The sequence below is a fragment of the Varanus komodoensis genome, unplaced genomic scaffold (genome assembly GCF_004798865.1).
Source record: "Varanus komodoensis strain SLA01 unplaced genomic scaffold, ASM479886v1 scaffold4, whole genome shotgun sequence".
Taxonomy (NCBI): domain Eukaryota; kingdom Metazoa; phylum Chordata; class Lepidosauria; order Squamata; family Varanidae; genus Varanus; species Varanus komodoensis.
The window spans coordinates 49,964,133-49,992,087 of NW_025335941.1; the positions used below are offsets into that span (position 1 = coordinate 49,964,133).

Sequence of the window (27,955 nt, forward strand, 5' to 3'; positions counted from 1 at the left end):
TCATTTATACCTTAGCATTCGACCAAGAAAATGGCACTCAAGGTGACTAACTATCATAGGAATGAAAACATATTTAGATAAAAACTTAGTTATAACAATAATAAAACAACTGAATTAAAATGCCAGCTAAAAGACAAATTGATAACAGAATAAAATAATGTAAGGCTTATACCAATAGGTTTTGAACTTCCTCCTCAAAATCCTTTATCACCTACTATGTATTTCACAGCTGAGTACACAAATAAATCTTTGCATGTGGGTATTTTCATATAATCTGCTTACTGCACACAACATTCATTTGTAGAGTTGGGTTCGCAATCCTAACATTGGCGTTAGAAAAAGAACAAGTGGGACCTGCAACAAAATGTTACAGCACAGAATAGGCTTGTCCACTGTTCCAGTCAATCAGACATGTCCCTCTTCCACGATACTCCATTCTGTGCTCCATCTGGTTTTCTCTTTCCCAGCTGTAAAGTTAACATTATGTAGCTACTTGGGCCGAGTCCTCATTGGCCTGCATTTGGATTTTCTCCTAAAGATTATGGAATATTATTTCTTCAAAGGGAGAAAGATAGGCAGCAATTGAAATTGGGAAGATGTGTGTCATATCCCAATTTGCTCCCCTCTCTACTTTAGAAATACGGAAGTCAATTCTGCAACTGGAAATGCACAGCAAGTGAAAATACAAGGATGTTCCCAATACATAATCCACCTTCCCAAGCACACTTCTTGCCACCTTGCCTCAATTGCACATGCTCCTATACACATTTGCTGAAAAACTGATGTTTTTAACAGGTTTTTTGTGGTTAAACCAAATAGATGCAGTAGTGGAAAAACATGGGCCAAATACAAATGGATCACAATGCCATCTGGACCTTCTATAAAATTCTGTGAATAAGGCAGTTTGTTGTGATTGCACAACAAACACTTTGTCTGAAAGTGCCCAGAACACAGTGCGTTTTTGGCTTTGGCATAAATGACATTAGTGCTGTGATACTTGGCTGAAGAGCAAGGATAAGCATTATCACCAAATTTCAAATGAAAACTCGAATCATAATATTGAGGCAAACATTGGATTTTATTTTGGAAAAAATGTGCATCCATTATAATTTATTATAATTATGAACACATATTAAGTATTTATTCATAAAGCTGTTTTATAGCCACTTTGCTTTGGAACAAAGTTAATCAAGATAGGGAAGATTCATTTGCTTGGTTATACTAAAAAATAATACACATTACAACAATTTCTTCCATCTCTGAAGAGTCATCAAAGGTTGGGATGCTGTTGGGTTGTATCCAAAAATGGGGATAACCAATCAACCAATTTGGTTGCGAGCCTTCCCCAGGAAATGCCATGATTTCAGGCATTCGTAATGAAATTTGCTGGAACCTAGCTGGCCTACTATCTTTGGGCAGTATCCAACAGGGCTGCTGCACGGGTTCCCCCCACCCCCCACCCATGGCTAATGCAAGTAGGATGCACAGCTTGCATGAGGGAGATTAACAGTTCCCAGTGGAAGCCCTGAAAGTAACAGAAACACTCAGTTCTGGATTGGATACCAGAATGAGAGGGATTTTTTATCTTTGACTGTTGAGCAGATGCAATACCAGAGCTTCATCTTCTGCAAGGGAAAGGCCTGTATCTAACGGTGCAAAAGAATCCTCTTGATTAAGTTTCATCTTCTTTCTTTTTGGTGCTCTTTCCTCTGCAGATGTGCTTCTGCCAAAATGTTGCTTTTCCATCCCAAGCTCACTGTCAAAATAAATCAGTTACTTTTTAATACATCCACTGAAATCAATCAAGCAGCACACAAGCATATTCAGTTTAAACAAGGCAGGTAAATGCACAGGTAAGAGCCAAACAAAGTGATGGTTCTGGAAAAGAAAATGATGGTCCGATGAACTCAGGCTCTAAATCAGAAAAATGTGTTCATGCACTGGTGGTTTATATTGAAAAATGCCTCTATTGGAAGAAAGCTGAAAGCTGAGACTGATTCACTAACCAAGGCAAATATGCAATTAGCCATTACAAACCCAGACTAATGTACTATTCCTCAGGGCCAGTCCTACCATTGTGCAGAAACAGACAGCTGCTTCTGGCAGCAAATGACAGGGACTGTGGGGTACTGGAAGGCAGAGCTGTGTGTACCACCCTCTGCCCAAATCCTAGTTTGCTCCCGTTGAGTGCAGTGCAGGGGGATGCCCATTCCCCGAAATAGGATACCCTCCCTCTTGCAGTTCACAAGACAGAAAAAGTGGTGCGTTTTAGCAAAGACATATATGTGTCACATATGCATTCAAATGTTCATTATCTACCTCATTTTTACAAACCCAGCCTAAAACACCCCTGCTGGACTGCATGCACCAAGCCTCCTTGCACTGAGAAGGTCCACAAAGCAACCCACTTTTAGTGGCATGTGGCTTGTAAGCAGAGGGGTTCCAAGCAGCCATAGAAGCTAATTGTCATAGGGACCCATGAATTTGCCTATTCCACACATGCACACCACTTTAAAACTATGTAAGTAAATTTCATTTTGTGCTCAGCTAAGGTTTCCAGCTTGAAACTTGGGATGGGGCATCCCAATGATGATGGGAATTTGTCCCTTGTTTACTTTGCTGCAGTGGCAGCTTTCTCCTCCTCCCCCTCCTCCTTCTCTGTCAGTTCCACAACACAACCATTTACCATTTGCCTAAAGCAGGGATGACGGAAGGTCAGTCTCAAAATGTTCTGAGCTTCTATTTCCAGAAGCTCCTGCCACACTGGGTGGAGCTGCTGAGACCCTTTCCTTGAAGTAGGCCTGGCTATGATGGAGCCATCACCTTTGATGACGCTCTAAAGGAAGAATACCTCCAATGGCCTGCTTTCAGCTGTCCAGTTCAGTTTCAGAAAGCCAACTCTAGATAAAAGCCAAATTATTTTAGTGTTGCTCTTTGCTTTGCAGGTATACTGGCTTTATACAGCCCCTAGTGAAGGCAAAAGTATCGAAGTTCAAACAAAATTCCAGGGCAAAAAAATCTAGCCCATGCAATTTAATCTGACACCATGGTTGGTTCTAAAAGGGCAACCGGATACAAAAACTTTTTCGATGTTAATAAGGCTTTTCCACAGCCCATACTCTTTGTTAAGATAATTCTCTCTTGTGATGGTCCAGTGGTGAAATACAAATATGCATAGTTTATTGCATAAAGCTAATATACTCACAAATGTAATTGCATGCACACTTACCTCAGAGTAAGTTCCACTGTGTACAGTGGCCTCGGTTCTAAGCAAACATGCCTAAAATTGTGCTAAAGGTCCTACTCTAGTAAGTTCCATTCCTTTCAGTGATACTTGGCCACTACTAACTTGTCCTTGCTTCGAGCCTAGCAATGCAATCCCAGGCACACTTCTTTGGACGTAAGTTATACTAAGTCCTGCTGGATAAGTCTATACAGAATTATAGCCTACGAGTGCAATCCTATGCATGTTTAAATGGAAACTGGAGGCTGAGGCACACTCAGAGTTTAAGGAATTTGGGCTGCACCTTAAATGAGTATTTCTTATGGTTAAATAGATGTACCTTCAAACTGGTATGTTGCCCAGTGAACTCTGGCTATCGGATGGTATATTAATAAGAACAAGTTCTGCTACTACTGCTTGGAAGGAGCTTTGGAAAATTAATAGAGAGTTGCTCTTCCCAAGACTCTTAATGGTTTTTCATGCCCTAATTACTTCCTGATAATTCCATAATCTGCCCCATATTCTATCGCTCCCTTTGAATTGTTCTCATACCTTACACATACACACACACACAGAGCATTTTTGGGGAAAAAATCATGTGGAGACAAAAAGACTGAAGGCCACATGATGGTTACAGCAGGGAAAGTATAGTTAAAGAAAAGTTTTATCAATTTTTGAAGAATATACTATCCATTTTGAAGAATATACTATCCTATATTCAGATGTTTGGTGGACCGAATGGGCAGTATGCATAGTGCACAACAGCTAAAGAGGCTGTAAAAGTAATTGTTTTCCAATACTTTGGCAAAGCTAATGTCTGCCAAGGTATGTCAACAAAGCAGAAAGAAAATGATTCTGTATTAAGACTTTTTCTGTTGTAAGAATTCATTAAACTCAGGGAAAACGGTGTATCAGATGGTAGGCAGCTGGTTAAATTTGCTCCAGATTTTAGGACAGCAACTACTCACTACCAGATGGATAATTTTTCAAAATCCTCAGGTTATGAAATCATCCTGGGCATCTCTCTTTCAAGCTGAGCTGAAAACCACCCACTTGTGTGTGAAAGTACAGGTAATTTTTAACTTTGGCTTTTATCATTTTCCTACATGTTTTAAAGAGCAGGAGCATCTAAAACAGATTTATACCTTGTCTCGCAAGAACAGCATTTGGTATGGTTTAGGTCAGCTTTGTTTATAACTGTAGGAGCAATTATAACTGTAGGGGCCGTAGTGCCTACTATTAGGAAAGAAAAGCATGAAAAAGTAGCATGAAAAAAGCAACACAAGAATAATAATGTGGCATATTAAGAAATGAATCTGCTATGCAGTGTCAGCATCTTCAAATAAATAAGATAGAAAATATTTTCATTTCTGCTGTCTCTGTCAAGTTAGATAAAATTAGACCTGCCTGTTTTGCAGTGAGATTGCAGGTGCACCATCCGTATGTTCTGCCTACCTGTGCTGCCTTTGTCAACAAGACAACATACTGTCATCCTGTACCTGTCCATTAAATTGAAGAAACAATTGTTCTAAAGTTGGAGAAAGATCCACCCGAGTACAGTACCCCATCTTTATTGCAACTGACTAGAAAAGTACTATTAATACATTACCAATGTATCAGTACATTAACACTGTTCAGTGCATGCGCGTGTATTTTAGTGTATATATTGGATTGGTTCCAGTCTTGTTGTGATTAGGTAGTCATTGATGGTGTAAATTGGTGTCCTGCAACAGCAGGGGGTAGGACCCAATGGCTTCAGGGCCTCTTCCAACACTACTATTCTATGATTCTAGGAAGTTAAGTGAGGACTAACTGAAATTCCATGACTTCAATGGGTCTACTTTAACAACTCACTGAACAGGTTCATACAATCACTGCATCTCATCTTGGTTTATTTCAATTCACACAATTACAGGCTGCTTAAGAAGCCATCATGGTATGGCTCATGGTCAGAAATTGTGGAAGCTGTAGTCCAAAGAATCAGGAGAATATCAAACTGAAGAAGGCTGGGCTGTAATAACTGATTTGCACATGAGCTCAAATGCCCTTTTCTCAGTGTCCTTATTATAATTTAGTTCATTTGTATACCATCCCATGGCCAAAGCTCTATACAGGTTATTAGTCTTACAATCTTCACTGAGTTATTGTAAACAAAGAACTCAGTGCTTTTGCCACAAGACCTATGACAATGGTGGATAAGAAATCATGCATACAAAAATCATAATATTCTAACTACTTATTTAAAACAGTATTTACATTGTGCCTTGATGTAAGGCAAACATTATTTTGGAATGGGCACCCACATTTAGTTTTATATAGTTATATTATACTAAATTAGGTTAATTAAAGTTAAAATTCTTATCCAATTTAAATCCAACCAATTACTTCTATTACAGGTGTAGATTTTAAACCAGAGGGATTAGAGCAGATTGAAGTTGGGCTTAGAACTTTTTTTCCACAGTAAGAAAACACATAAAACACATAACAGCATAAAATATGAAAGCAAAATATGTACCATACCTAGAAATGGGCCTAATATAAAACAAAAAATCTTTAGGGCACTATATACTAGTTTTAAAACCTTCTACCAAATAGATGTGTTCCTCTTTCACTCCACCAAAAGTTATCTGAAGCTTTGGAGAAATATATTTATGAGCTGAGGCAATCAAAAGGTATGATTATGGATTTGTCCTGGAAGTACATACACATGGAGCTAGTATGCACCTTGATTATTCCCAGCCATGGTAGTGTTTAGATGAGCTGAGAAGATAGCAGCTAAGGAGAGCATGTTTAACAGGAGAAGAAAGGATGTGTGGATATTAAAAATTCAAAAGAGGAACTGGAAAAAGGAGAAAGAGGGCTTGCAGCTAGTGTCATCCAAGGGAGCCCTCTCCTTACACCTTGCTGAGGGCAACTTTGCCCTAAAGGAAGAGGAAAGATACGCCAGTGAAAGCTGTAATTATCAACTCTCATAGACCAACAACTGGCCCTGTCCCATATGATGCAGCCTAGACTTTTCTTGCTGGATGAGAAAGGCACCAGATTGGGAAGGCTGATGTAGCCTCTGTGAATGCAGTGAACAGTCCTCAATCACTCTCTCTCGCACAGACACTACACAAGGCTTGTTTCCAGCAGCCTCCCATTCAACATGGGTATGAGGACTGAGTCCAAAAAAGCCTGGAAATATCAATGTGCAATTTAAACCCATGGTGGACAAGAGGTAGATCTCCAGAGGTCTGGGCATTTTGGACAACTCCCAGGAACTTCTACCAGCATGGCCACCAGTCAGGAATGCTGCGAGCTGAAGTCTTAAACATCTAGATTTCCACTTTCTGCCTACCCCTGAACTAATCTAACAAAATAAACATATGGAGCTTCTTTATACCAATACCTTTACACTATCTGTAAACAGCTCATAGAACTTTGGCTATTCACCTAGCTTTCTACTGTTTGCTCCAGCACAAATCTTTCCCAGCAATCCTACCAGGAAGTCTTTTCACTGGAGTTGCCAGGGATTAAAATTTGGGCTCCACAGATGGAGGAATGTGCAGCAATCTGAATGTCGGGGATACAATTCACATAATTCCTTTTTATTAGCTATGCTGGCAAAGGCTGATGGGAAGTGAAGTTCAGCACAATCTTGAGGGTCATGCTGTTTCCGATTGTTCCCTCATTAATTCTTGGTTTACATATAGACATTCCATATGGAGGGTCTCCCTGGAATCTCCCAGGCAGACTGGAAAAGAGTTCTGCCTGAAACCTTTGGGGCTGCTGCTAGCATAGACAATATGGAGAAAGCTGGACCACTGGTCTTACTCAAGGTGATTTTGTATGTTCCATTTGGCTTTCTCTACACTGAGCAGATGCCCTTCTGCCACTATTTCTGCTAGTCAATGGGAATTTACCACAAGTGCCTCTGAGTAAGGGCAGCCTGGGCCCTTCCCACATGAAAATAAAGAGAAGGATTTCAAGGGCAGATGACACAGCTCTTCAGTAGGTCACTGCACTGCTTGTAAGTACAGCTCTTCTTAAGTCTGTTAATCTCATTTAAATTTAACACTAGTAATGCACTTTCTTAGCCTGATATCTTGCTTCATGCAGTTTAAATCCCTAGTTAAGAAAACCAGCCTTCTGGCACAGAAGCACTGAACAGTGAATTTAGGAAACAGTCCCTCAGAATTGGCATTTTGATAATCAAGGACATTGGGCTGCAAACCACACATATACATTTTAATTGACAAGGCCACAGCAAGCATCCTAATGAAGATTAATTAATGCAGGCCCTTCTGGGAAGCCCCAGCACTGCGTCTTCCTCAAGCAGTGTCAGAATGTTGACTGCACACAGCAGTGGTAATGAAAATACATGGCACATTGTGTTATTCTCTTCTTCAGCCATTCTCCTGAACATGTATCAAAAAGTTTCTAAAATGAGGTTTACAAAACGACCAAGAATGAAAAGAATAATCTATCTGAGATTCATTACAGGTTCAAGTGCCTTAGAATTCAAAGCACCAGTGGAAACTAACTTGGACTAACCAAGGGACAGTGACTTAGGATGAGCAAAACATAATTAAATGGAGATCACTGTGCACAACAAAAGTTGCTGATGGCAGCAGCAAGCAACCTTTTTAATTTCCCACAATGCCCCAGAGTGATGCTACATTACAGGAATTGCCAGAGGGAAATGAAAGGGGGGGTGGAGACAGATGTCTGCACAGCAACATTGGGGCTCCTGTGGATTACTGTTGATCAGAGCTGGCCCATGCATGAAGCAGGATGAGGCGCCCACATTAGGTGGCAGAGCAGTTAATTCCTTTACTGCCTGCCCCACTGCTAACATCACTGCAGCCACTTCCAGTGGGTGTTCTAGAAAGCCCTGTCAACTGTTCTCCTGCCTCGGCATTCGCTGCAGTGAAAGATTCTCTAGAACAGGTGGCTGCTATCTGTCTGCCAACCCTCGTGGCTGGTAGAAGAGGCTTAGGGACTCCAGCAAGAACTCAGCCAGAATCTCAGCTGAGCTCCTGTAAGACCTAGAAAATAACAACTTCTGGCAGTGTGGCTCTCCATAGAGCCAGTGCAGTGGGACAGGTAAGGGGGTGCAAGAAGATAGGGGTACAATGAAACAGCAATGGCAGTGGGGAGGGATGGAATGGGTGTAAAGCAGTGGCACAGGTGTTCTGCTTCAGGTGGCAACAGAAGCTGAGTTGGGCTGCTGAAGAAATCACCACTGATGCATTAGAAAACATATCTGTAATGTAAGTTTACTTGCCAGAGTACCAGAACTAGGATTAACTCTCTGCTGAACATGTTCCCAATGGTAAATCATAGTATATTGCCCTTGTAACATGTAAAACCACCTTCAGAAGGAAAGTAGAAAATCTTGCTTTGTAGACATTTTTGAATTAATTCTCTGGGTTAAGCTCTGTGCTTCTGTTGCTTGTAAACTGATGCTTGCCTTACTGTAAACTACCTTTGGGGATAGGAGGAACAGAAGTGGCTATCTGGAGAGAAGGGGATGTGTGAAAAATTCAGCATTTCAAGGTGGTTACTTCACAGTTTGAATCTGAATTGGAAGGAGAGGCAAGGTTAGAATTCTTAGCTGAAATACCAAGGCCAGTTTATCTTAAGATATGCCAAGTAGCTAATGAGAACCGGATTACCTCTGGTTCTGGGGAAAACACTTGTGAACAGGCAGGGCCAGACAGGGAAGGATGCATTGTAATCAAACCCATCATCCCATGTCAGTTCAAGAGAAACAACCAATTGAACAGTATCTAGCATTTCTATTTTCTGGCCCATAAACAGCAGGGATCTCTGTGAACCTAGAGCAATCTCTGGTTGGAGAGGGTAGAGGGGGATTCAGTTTAGAATCAACTTCTTGATAATCTCCATTATTAATGGTCTTCCTGACTTGACCAATGTCTTCTGATAATGTCCTCTGCAATACTCTTCTGTATCATACTGCCAGCACAGCTGCCCTGCTTTAACATAATAAAGACTGTAGTCAAAGAGCTATGTCTTGATCAGCTTCGAAGGAGAACAGGGAGCAGGTACATCCTTGCCTCTGGCAATGTGAAACTTTCCTTCTGTGGAACCTCCTTAAGTAAACTTAGTATCCAAGACTAAAGACACAATCCTATCTACGTTTAAACAGAAAAGGGGGTGCAACTCCCACCCCACTGTTGTTTCTTGCAGCTGGTCTTTAAAGGTGTGTTGATTCTGACTCCAGATGTTACATAAAGGCATCATGACCTGCTGCCTTCATCCAGCAACAGACCTCATTGTTTTACAAGCTATAAGAGAAAGCCTTTAAAACTAACAAAGCCCATGGATAGCATGTAACAGTGTTCAAAATGATAGCTCAGTCAAAGCAAACTCAAGCTATGATAGAACATAAACCTAACTCATAATGAGGACAAAAGGTAATCTTTTACTGGCTTGGTTACCAAAGCTTCATCTCTCCCTCCTTCAGGCACTAAAACACATCTTTTCAGTCCACTGAACCTGTGGCTGTCAAAGCTGTCTGCACTGTCCATCATTCACCGCTACACAGTTTGTGCCCTCTCTACTGCGCATGAAATTAAAATGTCCTTCAACAGCCTATGGTGATCAGCCCTGAAACTATCTCTAACTATTCCTATATTTTTCCTCTCCTGTCCACTTTGCCATGTCTCTGTTTCTATCACCCCCTTCTATCTACATTCTTCCAAACAACCATGGAGTTCAATTTATTTAGTTTAAAATATGTAAGTGCCGCTTCTCTAAAGCACATAGTATCTTGCAACAGTATTATAATGTAAGTATTAGGGGCACAGTATGCTTAAATCCTACAGCTTCCAAGAGATCCAAGCCAGCACCACTAAACTATAGAAGTTCCCTTCCAATCTAGGCCTTGTGCCACTACAGAGGCCCATATGTGTGATGCACAGAGACATGAAGAACATCCAGTTACTAAAAACCAGGGGTATGAATAAACCACTGATAAATTAAAGGTGCATTCCACAGAGTACACATTTGAAAACAAATAATGTGATGAATAGTCCCATACATAAGAAATTAGCTTATAATAGTTTCATAGTAATGGAACTTTGTTCTAACTCAACATTTCTTTACAAATTGGTTGAGGAATTAGATATGTTAAAATTCAATTTGAGTACCTAATGAATATTTAGGGCTGCTGTTTTTATGCCCTGATTGCCCCTCTGCAAACTCTTCACCTCATTAACTATTTAACATCATGATCGCCTTAAACAGCAATGTGATAAATTGTTGCTAGATATACCGAAATCTGATATTACATGTCTGGACTTTAATTACTCATTTGGTGGAAGAATAGGCAAAGGGAAGCTTCATTTACAGGCAATTGTGAAAAGCAGGATTGTACAGTCGAACGTCCACATTCATGGGGGTTAGCAGGACAGGACCAGAAAGTGGAAAACCTGCAAATCTCTCTACCCCTGCTCCAAACCTTAACTCTTAATACAGTTGACCATACATATACAGGACTGCTTCTCCCCTGCTCCCTCCTTCACTCTCCCTTTCTCCCTCTGTGTGTTAACTTACACTGTTGATACATACTCCTACCGGTTAATTGAAAAACACATTCAATTTTAAACCTACCACACACTTAAACCTACCACAAATGGTAATACCATCTTCAGAGGCTTCTCTTCAGATGGCACCATGGGTGTCATTACCCATAATGGTGTGAAGGTTACCGGGGAAAGAACATTCTCTGTGCTGGTCCCCATCTGTGGAATGCCCTTCCCAGGGAGATTTGCTTGGCATATGTATATGCTTTCGACACCAGGTTCAAACCTTCATCTTTCAGCAGACATTTAATTCCTAACCTGGTGCCCTGGAATAATAGGTGCTTGGGAACTATATTTTCAACAGCTCAGGTTCTATTGTGCATACTTATGATAGCATTCAGGTATAGCAGAATATTGCTGCTACTAACAATCCTGTAGAGCCGTATCTGTTGCTTCCTCTAACCTTGGCACATTTAGATAGGGAAGGGGGCATTATGGAGAAGATATTGGGCAAAATGGAGACATGCAGGATTATCTTGGATTCAGGCATGCTTCTGCAGAAAGCTTTATTACTTTTCCTCAAATTGGAGGAGGAGGAGACCAGTAGTGTAGTGGTGCCAGAGCTTGCAGGAATACAGGACTGGCACTTTTGATGAACCGGGATACTGAGTCATCTACCATCAAGCTGCCCTCAGAATCTCCTATTCCTTCTAATTCTCACAGTATCTGTTGGGATGGTGGGGTGGGGAAGCAAGAAATTTTAAAAACAATAATTCATTGTTCCTTGTGGTGATGCAAAGTGCTTGGGCTGGAATGAGCAATTAAGGCCCATTAGCCTTTTCAAGAATCTGCTCCTGGTGGAAATGAGAACTACTAAAACTGGCTTGTTGACAGGGATGAAAACAGCTGCCTGAATTTCTGGGCTCTTTTTGGCAGTGGAGACCGTCATGATGCATGCTCGCACTTGAATATTTGCCACTAAGGCCAAGGCTGGGAAGGGCAAGATTGATGGCTTAAACTGGCAATGAAACTGCTGGTATTGTTGGTCTGTCAGTTCAGCTGTCAAGATGGTCTGTAGAATACACGGTAATCCCTCATTTTCATATCATATATAGACCTTCTTTCTTATTTGCAGACCAGAGAACCAAATCTTTCCAAAATAAAGTCCTCAGCTTTGTGAAAATAATGGAAGACTGGATTTTTCTATGTACCTGATCAAACTTTCACCCAAAGAAGTCTGGATACCACTTGATGCCTCCTGACTCAGAAAAAGCAATGTGTGAACCAGTTATGACTATTACAGAGAAGCCAAACTATGTCTGCAGCAGAGATACTTGTGGTGGACTCCCTCCTTCCTCTTATACAGTTAATCAATAATCTGGCCAGCCAAAAGTGTTTTATGCTGTGCCCTGAAGCTGGTCGGCAACTCCAGTGAGCTCTCGTAGCAACAAATTTCTCAAGCACATGGAGTCCACTGATAATTCCTTGCTACCAGTCACAGAAATAAATAAAAAATGACAGCATGGAACTCCTCTATATGTATCTCCATGGTAAGGCAGAAAAAATACTACATTCTTAATATTTATTAAATACTTCAATAAAACTAGTTGTCTCAGCACGGTATGAGAATCCCTGAAAATCCTGGGCAAGGAAAAGCAACCACTAAGCACTTAACAAAATGGCACAATAAAATATAATGCAAAATGCAAAATCAAAACAAAGGCTGTAAGTCTTTTAAGTGGGAAAAAACCGAGCAACATCCAATACTGTGGTATGGCAGATGGCAATTCAGTGGGAGAGGGGCAGGAGGATCCAAGCTAGAGGAACTGTCAAATCCAAAGCCCTGGATTTTCCTCCACACACCCTTTTGATTGGCTATTTGTTTGTTTGTTTTTAGATTTCCCCTCAAGGGTACACAGTCTATGTTGCACAAACTCTCTGAGGCTCAAATGCCACAGTGTACACAGGTTGCCCTCTTCCATTTTCATTTTCTCATGAGGATGTGCATGGCAGCAAATGTGGCTAGAAAAAAGAACCCTAGATCACTGGTTAATCTGAGATTAGCAGAAAGAGCCTTTCATTGCCCCTCTGTCCCATGCTTACGATTTTAGAAAGATGAGGAGAGGGGACAAGTATTAAAAAGAGAAAAAAAGACACATACCCACAACTTTCAGAATCAGCCTCTTGGTCAGAACCTCTGCATCTATCAGGATCTGGAAGGGTGCTTGGATCAAATTCATCCTCACTTTCACTGTGATCCAGAAAAGCTACATTTTCCTCCTGTGTAAAGAAATTGTACAGAGTTAAACATTTCTGTATTTCATGTTCCCAAAACTCTCAAGGTGTACAATCCCTTGCTGTCAGTCATATACATATAGTATTATTTACACACACACACACACACACACACACACACACACACACACACAGAGAGAGGGAGGGAGGGAGGGGGGGAGGGAGGGAGGGAGGGAGGGAGTGCGAGCGCAAATAGCAGGCACTAGGAAAGATGCTCGACCATTACTGGGGACACAGCAAAGTGGGACAGGGGCTTAATCCTTTCATCTCCTACTGCAATCTGATAAGAATAGCTTTTCTGAAGCTGCTATCTCTATCTGGAAGAGCCTCTGCCAGCACCACCATTAGAAGAGTACTCTACTGAGAGAACAACCTTTGGATAAGGCAATGATCATCTCTACATCAGGACACCTTATTTGAAAGCAGGTTTCAATGCAATTTAGGTATGATGGCTGTACCCTTATAAATGCTCACTTACACAGCAAGCAGACAGGTAATTACTCTACTATACACAAGTCTAAAAGCAAAAGTGAATTATTGAACTGGGACTGGAGAATAGTACCCAATATTTATTGAGTGCTTCTTTATATTGTATGGTGCTTTTGGCAGTGAAGCCTCTGGTTCACTAATGTTGCATTGCTTGAGGAATAAATACAGGCACTAAAGGAAACAGGCACTATGAGAAGCAGCTGATGACCAGAATGCTGGAAAGGGTTCCCAAAAGCAAGGAACTGAAAGGTGAAGGAAGCCCTTGGCATGGTAAAATTCCTGATATGCCAGAAAGCCATTGCCAAATCCAGCAGGTGATATTGGGCAAGATGGACAGGGGTATGCAGCTTCGTATGTTCCTAAGACTGGGGCAGCCAGAGGGAGAAAGGAGGTTTAGCCCACTCCATGAATATACTTGTTTACACCCTTTTAATTTTTTCTTACTATTCTTTCCATTATTAAGAATTAAAGTGCTGCTTGGCCCTGCTGACTGAAATCCTTCGTGCTGCATGTGGTTCTCTGTGCAGAATCAGTAAAGCCATAATGTGTCCTCCCAGAGCGCTTTAAAATAAACTAGACTTCACTCTGAATTCACCCCACTGATTGTAATGATGGGCATTTTGCTGGTATATTCTAATTTTTAAAAGAAGGGTGTTCCTCTACTTTTTTTCTTTAACTATTTCAAGAGAAAGTTTTTTTTTTTCACACGACTTATATCTTTCCAATGGCCTTCACCTCTGATATATTTTACAAAGCTTAATGAACTTTATTTTCTTTCTGCCCTCCTTGAATGGTTGTTGCTTTTTTCCATTTCATTTTTTAAGCATGCATTGCATTTGGATGCAAGGACACTACTTCAGCAATATAGTAATTGTATGTGTTTCCTAGTGAAGCCTATCTTATTGACCTTTTGAGTCAGGGAGTCTGCAAGATGACAAAGAGGAAAATATGCCTTGGATGCCTCTGTGGGAGACCCTTATTGCTTTCCAATGCAACTCCATGGTAGTATTTAAAAGGTCACAGGGAAATAACAATAAAGGGAGGAATCAGGCTTGTTATATACAGGTATCAAAGTCTGTTTTGAGACTGGAACATTTTCTCATAATATATAACAAATAAATGTAAGCCATGGCTCTTAGTTATCACTAATAGCAGAGCTGGATTCATTTCTACTGCCAACTACTAATAACTATATATTAGTACAGAGTGTACTGTTGTAAACCATCCAGAGAGCTTCCACTATGGGGTAATATAAAAATGAAAGAAACAAACAAATGAAAGACAACCATATGAAATATTACTTAACAATAAGAACACTACAACAAACTCCCAGTCCTATGGCTTCCTAACACTGCCTGAGAAGCCACAGGATGCATCGAAGTTGGAGCACTGAGGTCCTCCGAACTCAGTGCTCAGTTTCCCAAGTCTTCTTGTAGCCAGTTCAGAAAACAAAGGGTGCTTTCCCCCACCCCACCAGGGTTGTAATGGGGCCTGGAGGGGGATGTGCTGGATGGGTTGGAAGGGGAGGAAGCTGGTGCTGTAGATTTATGCCAATTTCAATCAGCATCCCAGCCTCTTTCCCTGCCCTTTCCTGGAATGAATGTTGGAGATTGTCACCACTCTGCTTCATTCTGAATGCAGAATACACTTAAGCTTCTGAGTTTGGAAGCTTATCTGCATCTACCCCCTAAACTTTTAAAGCAAACTTCTAATTCATAACTTAAACATAAAATCAATTAATAAATTGAGACTTAATGAATATACTGAACAATAAAACTCAATCCTTTTTTAAAAATATAGACTCCAGAAACTAAACAATGTGGAGGCATCATTAAAAGAGGAAAATCATCCCTGGATCCAGCAGGAAAACCCTGGCTCAACCAATTAATAAAATAATTGTTCAAAATGTGGCTAACAGCAAATCAGAGTGTAATGCTTTTTACAAAATCCTATAAACGGCAACTGAGAAATAAGTCCTACTGAATTCAATGGGTCTGCCAGATGGTATTCTAAGATTTCATCCATACAGGGCAATCCTATACCTGCCAAGCAACATCTAAATGGTGGTAGGACTCCCCAGAAAATTGCTACCACCTCTTAGCTTGGAATTGGAATGAGGATCCCTCTCATGCCTCTCACAGCTGGTGTGGAAAGAAGCATGAGAAATGTTTCAGAGAATGCTTTCAGGGACATTACTGGGTTGGGGGAGAGGAGGTGACTGGCAGCACCAAGATGCCATGTCTCAGCACCACCTAAGACTTCTTCTCTTCTCCTATGAAGGACCCCACATAGAGAGCCAAAATCAGCTGTCTAAGCATTTCCAGGGAGTGAGGAGGGCAGGTGGAACCTTCTTCTCCACAGTCCTGATTTTCAGAGGATGCCTATAATTCTCTGAGTTTGGAAAGCTCATTGGACCATGTCCTTATTCTGGCTTTCAGCATGCCATCACTTTATTTTCTTTCTCAACCATTTGTCTACATCTCTGAAGTCATCTATAGCTGTTGCCGTTAATTGTTGATATTAGGTCAAGGGGTGCTCCTAAATTCATAAGCACATAAAATCTAAAATATTAATATATACACCTTAAATGCATTTAAAGAAATAGATTGCTGATCTGTCATTATTATTTTCTCTCACCCTTCTCCAAGGTTAGGGTAAGAGATAGTGTACAGGTCCAAGATCACCCAGTGAGCTAGCTTCATGGCTGAGTGCAGATTATTACCGAGTAAACTACAAAGCGAATAAGTCATAATAGATTGAATTGCAGAAGCCGCACAGAGGCAGCATTTGCACCCAAAAGAGAATACATTCTGAGGATGATTTTATCCTCTTCTATTGGATTTTTCTTTTTAAAGTCAAATGTGTACTTTTCATTTCTATTTGACTCCTGACGAGGGTTCAGGATCGACTTTTAAATACCTACTTTTAATATTCCCTAGAGACTTAATGTGTATCTGCACCACTACCGCTGTTCATCCTGAATGTCAACTGTAATAAAATTTAGCAACAAGTAACTGCTTTTGCAAGCAACCATTTTTCACAATCTTTGATTCTTTCTCCATATTCCTTCTATATTCTTCTCCATTGTTGAAATTTAAATTGAAAGGACAATAGGGCTGCAGCTTATATCTTTTATGCAAAGCATCATCTACAATGCTGATGATATTTTAAGAATAAATTTAACAAAATTAAATACCATAACTGTTAAATCATCATTAAATACCTCACAGAAAAAGTAGTGGTTGGCTATTAATAATAATGACAACAATATATATTTATAATATACTAGTACTAACAGACAGAAGTACTAATACACTATACGATCATTGCACAGTAAGTGCATCTCTCCAATGGTTTTTCAAGCACTACCCCTAAGTAAGCTTTAGTTGCACTCAACAGTGTTATCATATTCACTATATGAGAGGCCTCTAACCTGCGGCTCCAAAGCTCTTTCTGTGCTGCCCTCCAACCTGATTGTTTACTGCTTTCACCCTCAAGGCATTTTCTCTCAACCCCACACTGTTCTTCCAGCCTCATGAGATACCATCTACTGCTGTTTTTCCTGTCCCTTTCTTACAAAAACACAATAGCAACATTGTTCCTTCTGCCAGCCCCCTCTTGGTCTTATCCTCCATACTAGCATTTTGGCCATCCCAGGTGCTTTGTTAGCCAGAAGAGCTCAAGTACCTGTACCACTTCGCTTTTTCACTTCCCTTCTCCAAGGATTAGCATGTTGAAGGCTACATATATGTAAGGAAGATAAAATAGCTGTGTGGAGATGTCTGGCCTGTTTTTGCAAGAAAAAAAGGTGAGAAACTGAGAGTAAAAGGTCTGGTATTTTTGCAAAAGGGATAAAAGGTGTTTTTCTCAAGGAGAAAGGAAAAAGGTTAGGGATTTCTTAATGATATCACAGAGCGTCTGAACACAGTGAATCTAAGATTGCAGGGAAAAGGAAAGCTTGTGTGAGAGACATGTATTTTGAATTGAAAACGTTTGAAGCAAAACTAAACATTTTTGTGAAGCAAGTTAGTGAAAGTAACTTTTCAAACTTCTAATCTGCAGTGAACTAAAATTTGAGAAGGATGGGAATTTACCATTCAATGTTGAAAAACGCATCAAAGCACTGAACCTACTGCAGGTGGAATACCAGAACAGATTCACTGATTGCCGTAAGCACAGAAAGGAAATAAGAATGATTCAAATTCATTTTGAAGTTGCACCGGAAGTTGCAAGCAAATTTTTTCAGTTGGAAAAAAGTTTCATTTCAGAGATATTTACAGATAAAATAGTCTCTTAGATTTCTATTGAGGTCTACCTGATGTATTTATCAACCTAATGAAATTTGCTACAGGCTTGTTTACAGTCTTTGGAACCACATAAATCTGTGAATGAACTTTTTTTCCAAGATGAAAATTGTGAAATCCAAGTGTAGGTCAAGATTTACATATACATGTTATTTTGTGGGTGTCTGTCACTTGGACTTGGACATTAATGCTTAGGCTAACTGAAAACAGCCACAAAAATCACACTGACTAGGCTTATAAGTATGCATAGCTACATAAAAGGATTCCATTGTAAAATATTGTTTCAAAATGGAATGCAATCAAGTTAACATGTCTTAACTGACCTCTGAATGTTTACTTTTGATCAAAATCCGCAGGTTAAGAATTTTGTTACATTTTATTTAAGATGTGGCCTTCTTTAGGCATTGTGCATTCTAATGAGGTCCCCATGTCTCTGAAGGTTGGAGACCACATTAGCTAAGATCAGCTATTTGACTAGCTGAGGAAATGATGCTTTAATTTTGAATATTTTTAACTTGCTACTGATGAGATGGGCAAATAGGCAAATTTGATTTGATATGTAGCACAATGATATAATTACACTCAATATGTGATCCTTGACTGGCTGAGATTACTTTTCTCAGAAGAAAGAAGCCATCTAAAAAGGTGTGTATCGGGGGATGGAACTAATGCACCAGCAAATGAGGTCAGTGGCTGGCAGTGAAAAGTTTCAATATACAAAAGGTGAACATTCATATATTTAAGTCTTCACCTTCATATAAAGGTGAAAATTCATATATTTAAGGGCAGAAATTCATATATTTCTGGCTTCCTCAAAACACATTAATTTCAATCGAAAAGCCAAAGAGGGTGAAGAATTCATGCAGTTCTGTTAAAGAATGAATTCACATTACTATGAATTTCAAGAGACTTTCATTTTGTAACGCAAAACTTTCATAACTTTAACATCCTGGTTGAAAACTCATTTATACTGCTTTCAATAGAGTCTACATTTAAGTAAATATGCTTAGGATAATAAAGCCTTACATGAATTGACTCTATAAATGAAGCCATAGCCTGAGTATCCCGTGAAGAACAGGAAATTCTGAAAGGCATTTACTCAAAGGGTTGCCATAAATCTGAAATGACTTGACAGCAGATAACAACAACAAATTATTAATTTATACCTCACCTTTACTCCTCTTGCAAGGAACCCAAGGCAGCTTAGAAGGTTCTTCCTTCTAGCTTATCCTCACAACACCCCTATGAGGAAGATTAGATTGAATGGTCTAAAATCAACTGGTCAGCTTTATGGGGGACTAGAACTCACATCTCCCAAGCCCTAGTCTATCACTCTAACAGGACAACTAGAACCCTATTTACATTATAGTAAAATACAAGGATGTAGGAAAAAAAGACCAAAGCTTTAGCATCTGTGCCTCACAAAAAAAGAGGTTCAGAAAGCTTAGGGAGATACGATGGCAAATCTAACCATGTGAAGACATGGAAACTCACACAGAAATTCTTTCCTTCTAAAAGAGAAAAGGAGCAACAACAATCCAGAGCTGCTTCTTCCCTATTATACAAAATGTACTTGACATATCTACATTGTTATCTGACACACCCTTTCATCACATTTAAGTTCACAGTAGTCACGCCTGTCAGCCTATGTACAGAAAGTAATTCTCAAAAGTAGTCTCTTGTGTTCAAATATTTCAACACATCAGCCTTCTTCAGGGAGCTCGATGTATGCCTACTGGGAAAATGTGCACACAAGAGAAATGGTTTATATAACTTTATGGAACTTCTCTGCAGCTTTACTTACACCAAAGTTGGGGATGGGAGAAAATCTAAATAATGCTACATGTTTTCCTCTTTCAGTGCTAAAATGACAATTTAGGAATAAGGACAAGAAATAGCAGGAAGGGGCTGCTCTAAAGACATGGTCTACCGTTCAAGGGGTTGTTTTACAAAACTTAATTTCTTAGCAATGAGTGCCATTGTTAAGAATTACAGACCCTAAGCTCACAGGAGCACATGAAACTTGCCTTTAAAATCCTAAGTGGACTGGGACCACACACGTGAAAGAGTACCAGATTCCCTATCAGCTTCTCTGTACTCTAATGTATTTGACCAGGGCCCCTATGAACCTCTCTGATTAAAACAGGGGTAGTCAGCCCGGTGTTCTCCAAATGTTTTGCACTACAACTCCCATAATTCCAAATGATGGTCCATGCCTGGGCTGATGGGAGGTAGATTCTAAAACATCTTCTGAAGGAACCAGGCTACCTGTCCCTGCATTACAGCGCATTCATCATCTACAAGGGAAACTGGTTTCTTAGCAGTTATAGAACAGAGTTAGGTAATATTGTATCTATTAGGAGTCAGGCAAAAACGGTCCATTTAATCAGACACTTTAATAGATGTCAGTTTATTTAATGTAAGCAAACTGTAGGTTGCTTTTATACACATTGTGCTTGTATTTTCTGTGCAGCATATGACTCAACTCTAGTTGCTTATGCAGTTTTCTTTTTAGAAAAAAATGCTTTTCTAACCTTCTTGACTTAAGAGATACATTTAACTTTCCAATGTCTTGAAGCCTAGGAAAACAGTCCACATTATAAACATGCGCACATGCATGCATGCACACCAAATTTAAACTGCTGCATACTGCTACACAGATTATGACCTTTATGGCGAAGGGGAGGAGTTATTCATGCATTGCTGGCCTGAAGAAAAAATATGGTGGCTCATTACACATCCAAGCACTGTTTATTTTGCAAAATGTCACAAGCAGAATTTAAGACTCAGATTGTAAGCATAACAATGAAGGTATCAAAGGTGATGGTACCAAAACTTGATTTATGAAGAAACACAGTGAACTGATCTTCTGTGTAGAAATATATATCTACACAGGGCGAGTTTGGGGAAACCCAGCAGTGCCCAACCTAAAGATCAGGCACAGTGGAGGTTCTCAGGCACTGCCTCCTCTTCTTCCCACTCCTTACCCAAGACGACACCATCCGGGAGCACAAAGGACAGCAGAATGACAGCTGCCATCCACTTCCCTGTCCTGCACTCTGGCCAAGGCTGGCAGAGTGGGACAACTCTGCTGATATTCTTAAGAAGAGTAGGGTAGGAAACCTGGACATGTCTCCTAACGCTGGGCTTAGAAGCTCAGCACAAGCTGGCTTGCACCCGCCTTCCTGCTGCGCAGTTTCTGTCCACCACAACATGCTAAGCCATGGTGTCCTTCCTAAGCCCTATAACAAGCCATGGCTAGTTGAAGCTTATAAATTACCCCAGAGAAACTGACAGGGGCTCATATTAGTATGCCATTCCCTCCTCCTCTGAAAACATGAAAGGCAAGAACTGCCAGTAAAGAGTATGGTATACCGATCCTGAATGTTTCTATGGGATGAACAGATGTAGCACATGAACTTCCCAGTAACAATAGAAAAGAATATCCCATACACAGATAATGCTGAGATACCCTGCAAATAAGCCATGGTGGGTTGCTTGCTTGATGAATGACCCATAGCTATTGATGAATGACCAACAGAATATCAGGCATGTTGTGGATTTTTCGCCCCACCCTCCCTTCCCAGCCCTCTAGTCTGCGCCGGACCACATCCCGGTGTTCCTCATGACACAACCTGTCTTGACTCCACCGTCCTGGTCTGATCACTACCGCTTTTCACTCACTGTTAGTTTCCAACGTCACCCTTTGTAGCTTCAAAAAAGCACAATTGGAGCCATTTTTTGTCAGCCCCAGAAAATTGTGCAAGCATGTTCATATTTTTTTCCCAGCATCTATGCAAAAGCTGTCACTGGCAAGATCATGAAAAGCAATTTACTTTCCAGCCATTAAATTTATGTACACTTCCACAGGCTTTTTAGAACTGTCATAGAACCACAGCAATTAAAGCAGTAACTGCCCTGAAAAGGTGCCACAAAAAGAGGAAGGGAAGTTAATATCTTTCCTTTCTGGAGTAGCTACAGACTTGGAGAAGTGTGGGAAAAGACACTAAGATCTGTCAGTTCTAACACTTAAAACCAAGAAGATCACCCTTGTGGAGGGAGGGGAGACGACACATTGTCTCTGCCTTTTGGTGCACTTATGCCTTTGGTTCTGCCCCAATTTTGGGGGCTTGTGACTGGAGGGCTAGCACCTCCCGCCTTTCTCTTAATGTTATTTCTTCCTCAGTCCTTTGCAACCGTGCCTGAATAAGCCAATAGACAACCTTGTCTTGTTGCATAGCTGCAAGTGGGCCATTCCTCAGTTGCAAAACATCAACAACAAAATAGTTATCAAAAAGGAACAATTCCAATTACACTTTTTTGAAGCCGCAATCTAAAAATGCTAGGGAACAAGGCCCTTTCAAAGTGCCTTTTTGGCATTGGTGGAAGGGCACTAGCTGGTGAGAACAAGAAAGCCAAGCAGCAAGGGCTTCTCCTTCTCCTTCTCTCAGCAAGACACTTGCAACTGTTCAGAGCAACCCATGATGAAATCAATATCCTAGGTTGGGACAGCATGACAAGCTATCATGGGCAAGAACAATCCTGCAAAAAGCCATGGGCTCTCAGGGTGGTTTGTTCGAAAAAAATAAGTCACCTTGTAGACACCAAGCAGGGTCAGACAATACAATGACACACTATGACTGATCATCCATAGTGGGTTGTCATGACATCCAATCTAGGTGATATACTCATTTTCTTTCTGTGAGAAATTTTGCTTGTGTGCTGACAAATAACAGAAATAAAGAAATATGGATGATGCTAAAAATCAAGCACATCCAAGCTCTATTTCATTTCTCATTACTAAATTAATTTAAGATGTTTCAGTTGTATAGCAGTTGAAGTCTAATGTGTAGCATTAATAAATGCAGCCTCAACAACCCTTTGGTTTGATCACTTTTATCCACCTTGTCCCAAAAGGTAATCTTCCAAGAGTTGAGAAGCCTTGTTTCCTATTTTTATGAAAGCTAGACACAAATCATCAATCACAGAATGTATTTCATCTTGCTTGCCATAGATAAGTTACACTCTTTACACAGTATAAGGATTTGTCAAGTATTCCTGTAATAAAAAGACAAATGAATGAGCAGCCTGGAAATGTAATATGCTTGCAGATGAAAAATTGGCATTTCATAGACTATGCTGTGCTCTTCAGGGGGAAAACATACCTTAAAAAGTAACTTGACCTTCTCCAAATGTGGAAACTGCTCACCCACTGAAAGAGGGCTCTATGAACCAGCCCACAATAGAAACTGGAAGCCTATGAAGACATTGCCTGCAACATGGCTATAGCTGAAGTGCGGACTGGGCATGGGCAATGTACAATATCTTCCTGTGAACACCCCATGCTCCTAGTTGCATAAAAAACTTTGTGTGCCAAATGGAAAGATCTGAATATAAAGGTCACTGGCATAGCCCTGGATGTGGGGAACTTTTAGAGAGGGGGTTGGTGAGCTCACCCACATCCTATCCAAACTTTAGGTACATTCATGATGCATGGAGAGCAATAATGTATTAACTGTGCATCTACAGATACAGTTTCCTAGCATAGTTCAAATACTGGTTGAAGAAACTGCAACTTGATTCAATTGACATGTCCCAGTAGGGGTGATGAGTCATTTGTCTGAACCCTGCTTGGTTTAGGCAGGGCAGTTTATTTCCCTCAAAGAAATTACCCTGAGAATCCATGGCTTGTCGTAGGGTTGTTTTTGCCCATGACAGACTGGCATGTCATTTGAACACAGCAGGGAAATTTTATTCTGGGGTTTTCTAAAGGTTTGTTAAGCCACTCAGCAAAAGCAGCAAAAAAGCCCTTGCTGCTGGCTTTTCACAATTTGACTGCCTTTCCACAGAAGTCAGGAAAAGAATATGAACACTTTTCTGCAATTTTTCAAGATTGATTTTTTAAAAAAATTGCCCCCAACTGCACTACTTCAAGATTCTGAGGCTATGGGGAAGGGAACAAAAAAGGGGTAGCAGCAGGAGAGCAAGGGGGAGAGAAGGTGGGTTTTGGCACAAAGTCATTGAGATATATGCTCAAACTGGCTGACAGACCGTTTAGGAAGGAGGGAGACAACAAGTCATAAAGTGGTTGGTTCAGAGACCAACCAACTCACTGTGGCCTATTTGCAAGGTGACTTAGCATAAGAACTCATCCAGTATTTGTCTTAATTTTGCAGGGCAGGGGAATGGAGAATGCAAACTTTTATATTGTAATCCTTCCTCTAGCTTGATAATCTTTCAGCCATTCCATACCACCTTCCAAACATAATTCCTTGTGCTGGTTTTCTCCTATAAACTGCTAGCAGTAGGCAATGAATGACTTTTCAAATGTTTTGGCCTATAATTCATCATTGCTCAACACTGGCTTTTCTGGCTAGGGCTGATGGGAGTTATAGGCCAAAGTTTCTGGGCATACTATGCATTCCACATACTTTAAAGATCTCTTTCCTTCATACTTTCACAATAGGTATGATTAACTGAAAATTGCCTTCTTGACTGAAATATCCACTTATCAAATCTGAATAACAAACCTGAATATGAAAAGACACTTTCAGTATCTGCCCCACAATTGTGGAACTTCTTTCTTTCAGAAGTTTGCAAAGTACATACTTAAACATGCTTACTTAAGAGCTGTACAGCTTTTATCTTTGGGCCAAATTCAACAGCAAGGATTTAATTGGATGTTTGTTTGGTTGGTTCATTTTAATGGTATGTGTTTTGCTTCTTTAAAAAACTGTTACTGTACCATCTCCTTGTGGAAGAATGCAATAAGCACCAAGTTACCTAAATAAATACATGAAGATAATACAAAAATCAGAGTATCTATACAAACATGATTGCAGCGCCAGATAATAATTTAATGCAGCAGTTTTCAACCTTTTCAAACCACTGAACTATCTTTATTCTCTACAATGAATCTAGCTTTAATATGTAGTTCTGTCTCTTCCCACCTCATCCTTTCCTGGTCTTTCTCTTTTTAATATACACACTAATCAAGAGTACTACCACTAACAACAAAATGGTAGGACCACTGAAGACCTCTTATCCCCTGCAGGGATGCACAACATCAGGCCTGTGGGCCAAATATGGCCCATCTGAATTCCTCACATGGCCCTTTCCCCATTTTGGTGGATTCCTGGCTTATCTCCCATTCCTGCTATTCTAAAAAGTTGAAATCTCTCTCCTAAGTCTTCGTTTCTGGGAGTAAGAGCTTTAAATTAAATTTAAAGCTTTATGTGGGTCTTTTGGCTTGATCCCTTTTTGCCTTTGACCTTACCCCCTACTGGACTGTGGCACCCAAGACCTTGCTGGAAATTGAATGCTAACTTCAGAATGAAAAAGATTTAACAACCCTGATCTAGCGGGTATAATAACTGCTGACCAATAGTGGTTGGTATTTATTTTTAGGCTGAAATCATGCCTGCCAAATGTTACACTGGAAACACAGAGATGCCAGAAGTCAAAGTCTTTCACTTTACAGTACATTCTCCTAGAGTCAATTTATTAATACTGTCCCAATGTATCTAGAACCAAATTTATATGCACTCAATAGAGACTGATAACATTCATAAGAATGATAACATAGTGTAAAAACCTGATTTATGAGGATAAGCACCATCTGGCAAATATGTCTAAATGAAAAGTCTTCAATCTATTCAGCTGCTTTTATAGATTCAGAATAATTTCCGGTCATATCTAAGCTGAAACTTGTGAAAATGTATTCATTAATAGCCAAACGTAGCTATGTTCTGTAGAAACTGAATAAAAACTTCCTCATTTCTGGTTTATATGAGAAGTCTACTGAAATGCCAAAAGGAAGATGAAAAATGAAGAATTTAGATTTTAAACATAGAAACAGAGCGAGTCAGAAGAGGCTTCCCAGGTCATCTAGTCTGACCTCCGGCTCTACTCATGACATGCCTACATATTCATCTCTAGCTAATTCTCAATGCTAATCTAGATTTCACAACAAATTCTGACCTTATTACAGGGTCACTTATTCTTCTTCATAAGAAGTCAGCCAAATATCAATCCTGGAACAAAACCAAACAAGCAAAACAAACAAACAAAAATCTTCTATCTTGAACATTTTATCACCTAGTTTCTATTGCTGTTCAACCCAAATAAAGGGTTTGGAGATGCAGTGACTGCTAGAACTAAAGACAAGTTAATACAAGTGTCTGGGAAGTTTAGATTTACCAACAGAAAGGCATCTGTGAATTGGATCACGTTTCAACTGCTACTTGTTCATGCTGTCTCTAAAACTTGCCTGAAAAAAGTACATGTGGGTTGGTTCAGGATTATCATAAAGCAGAATGCTAAAAATGGAAATAAGTGACAGCTGGGGGGAGGGTTGAGTGTGGGATGAGATGATCATGGAAAAACTAACATACCAGTTAACACAATTTCAACTAAGCTAGAAACATTTCCCCACAGTAATACCAAATATTAAAACAACCTTTCCTACATTTAAATATTCCAATGTATAGGATATTAAGGATCTAACCAAAATAACATTTTACAACATATTTTAATTTTTAAACTAAGGAGGAGGAATGACTCAGTCTACTTCCACTCATTGACAGTTTCGTATCTATTCATTCACAAATTCTTTCTGTCCCGTTTATAGATTGCTTTAAAAAACTTGCACAGAAATGTGTATTTTATTAGAATATTTTCTGACAAGATATGCATTCATAAATGCGTTCTCTTAAGCATACATTTCCAAAATGCATTTCATCTTAAATATGAATGTTTTTAAGCATGGAAGGGGGTGAAATGTTAGATGAGAACTGCATAGCAAAATTCAGAGAAGTGTGAAATCCAAAGGATAATTCATTCCAATGCACATGTTAGTATATGAAGTGCAGTTCAAAACAAGATTGCTGAAGAATTTAAAAAATGGATGCTATCTTGGTCTCAAGGCAAAGCAGATATGGATTCTTGTTGCAGGTATGGTATACAGTGGGCTCAGATTTGCTTTGCATTTTAAGTCTTGGGTGCCTTCAAGCCTTCCATCATCTCAGTAAGAACTAGGCCATAAGGACTGTGTTGACTACTGTTGGATAAGAGGGATGGTGTGGTCAACAAAAATGGCACAGCAACTGCAGCACCATTAAGCATTCTGAATCTAAACAGAGTGAACACACAAGAAGAGGAGGAGTACTGTAGGCCCTTCCTTCTCCATTGTGACAGTCACCCTTTACTTTTGGAGGGAAGGTAACAATCTGAGGAGGTGAAACTTCTTTATCAGTGGAGGCTCTCCATGTGAGCAACAATGCTGAAAAGATTATGGCTTGTGTGAAGAGCCCCCACAGCTAAAAGAGGCTCTTCTCTTAGGAGGGCAACAAAGCTGATGACAGAGTGGGTGGAAGAAGCGTTTGGTCTCCTCACACAATGGATCTATTCTGGTTTTAAACGCCTGAACTGGGCCCATACTGCAAACATGGGAACTGCTGCATTACTTCTCTCTCTGGCTGGCACACCTTACATAAGATATCGGATACAGAATATTCTGAGGTAGTGTAGAGGCAAAAAGGCATTGCATTTCAGGTGCGATCAGTGACATTTCAGCAGCTGGCTTTCTACATATCGTTAGGTTAGATTAACTTGCCCCACTTAGGAGCCCTCCAAATGCATTGGCCTAAAATTCTCTTTACTAGCCAGGATGGCTTGAGATGATAACTGTAAGCTAAATCATCTGGACAGTACCTCATTAGGGAAGCCTTTAGATACATGCCACATAAGTTTATTCTAACCAGTAAAGTCATTCCAGGGATAAATTATGTTATGATGTAACGCCACTCCCACCCAGAGTAGAAATGTCCAGTGCGAGTAGAAGCGCTACCACCAAGCTTGTTTTGGAAGGAAGGAATGAAGGCTGCTGCCCCTACTGATACGCCCTCCTTAAACTTAAATAAAATATCCCAGTTCCAAATTTGCAAGGTGTTTTCAGCCCTCCTTTTGGCCACCAAAATCTGAGCTGAATTTCCTTATAAGAGACCTTTCCGCTCAGCTCCACTTTGAGATCAAAGAAGAATGGAAGGCAACTGTATTTCCTCTCTTTCAAAAACCACTCAGCACCAAAAATCAACGTATCAATGTTTGTATTT

At 40.1% G+C, this 27,955-nt stretch overlaps 1 protein-coding gene across 1 annotated transcript in view; it reads right to left on the minus strand.

The window, feature by feature from the left end:
- Positions 1-1,059: 1,059 nt before the first annotated feature.
- Positions 1,060-27,955, minus strand: part of DDX10 (DEAD-box helicase 10) — a 176,044-nt gene continuing 149,148 nt past the window's right edge. Inside the window, exons 17-18 of the mRNA XM_044441435.1 lie at positions 12,917-13,035; positions 1,060-1,756 (exon numbers count right to left, since the gene is read on the minus strand). Coding sequence (XP_044297370.1) covers positions 1,582-1,756; positions 12,917-13,035 — 294 coding nt within the window. The 3' untranslated portion in view covers positions 1,060-1,581. The remainder of the gene's footprint in view (positions 1,757-12,916; positions 13,036-27,955) is intronic.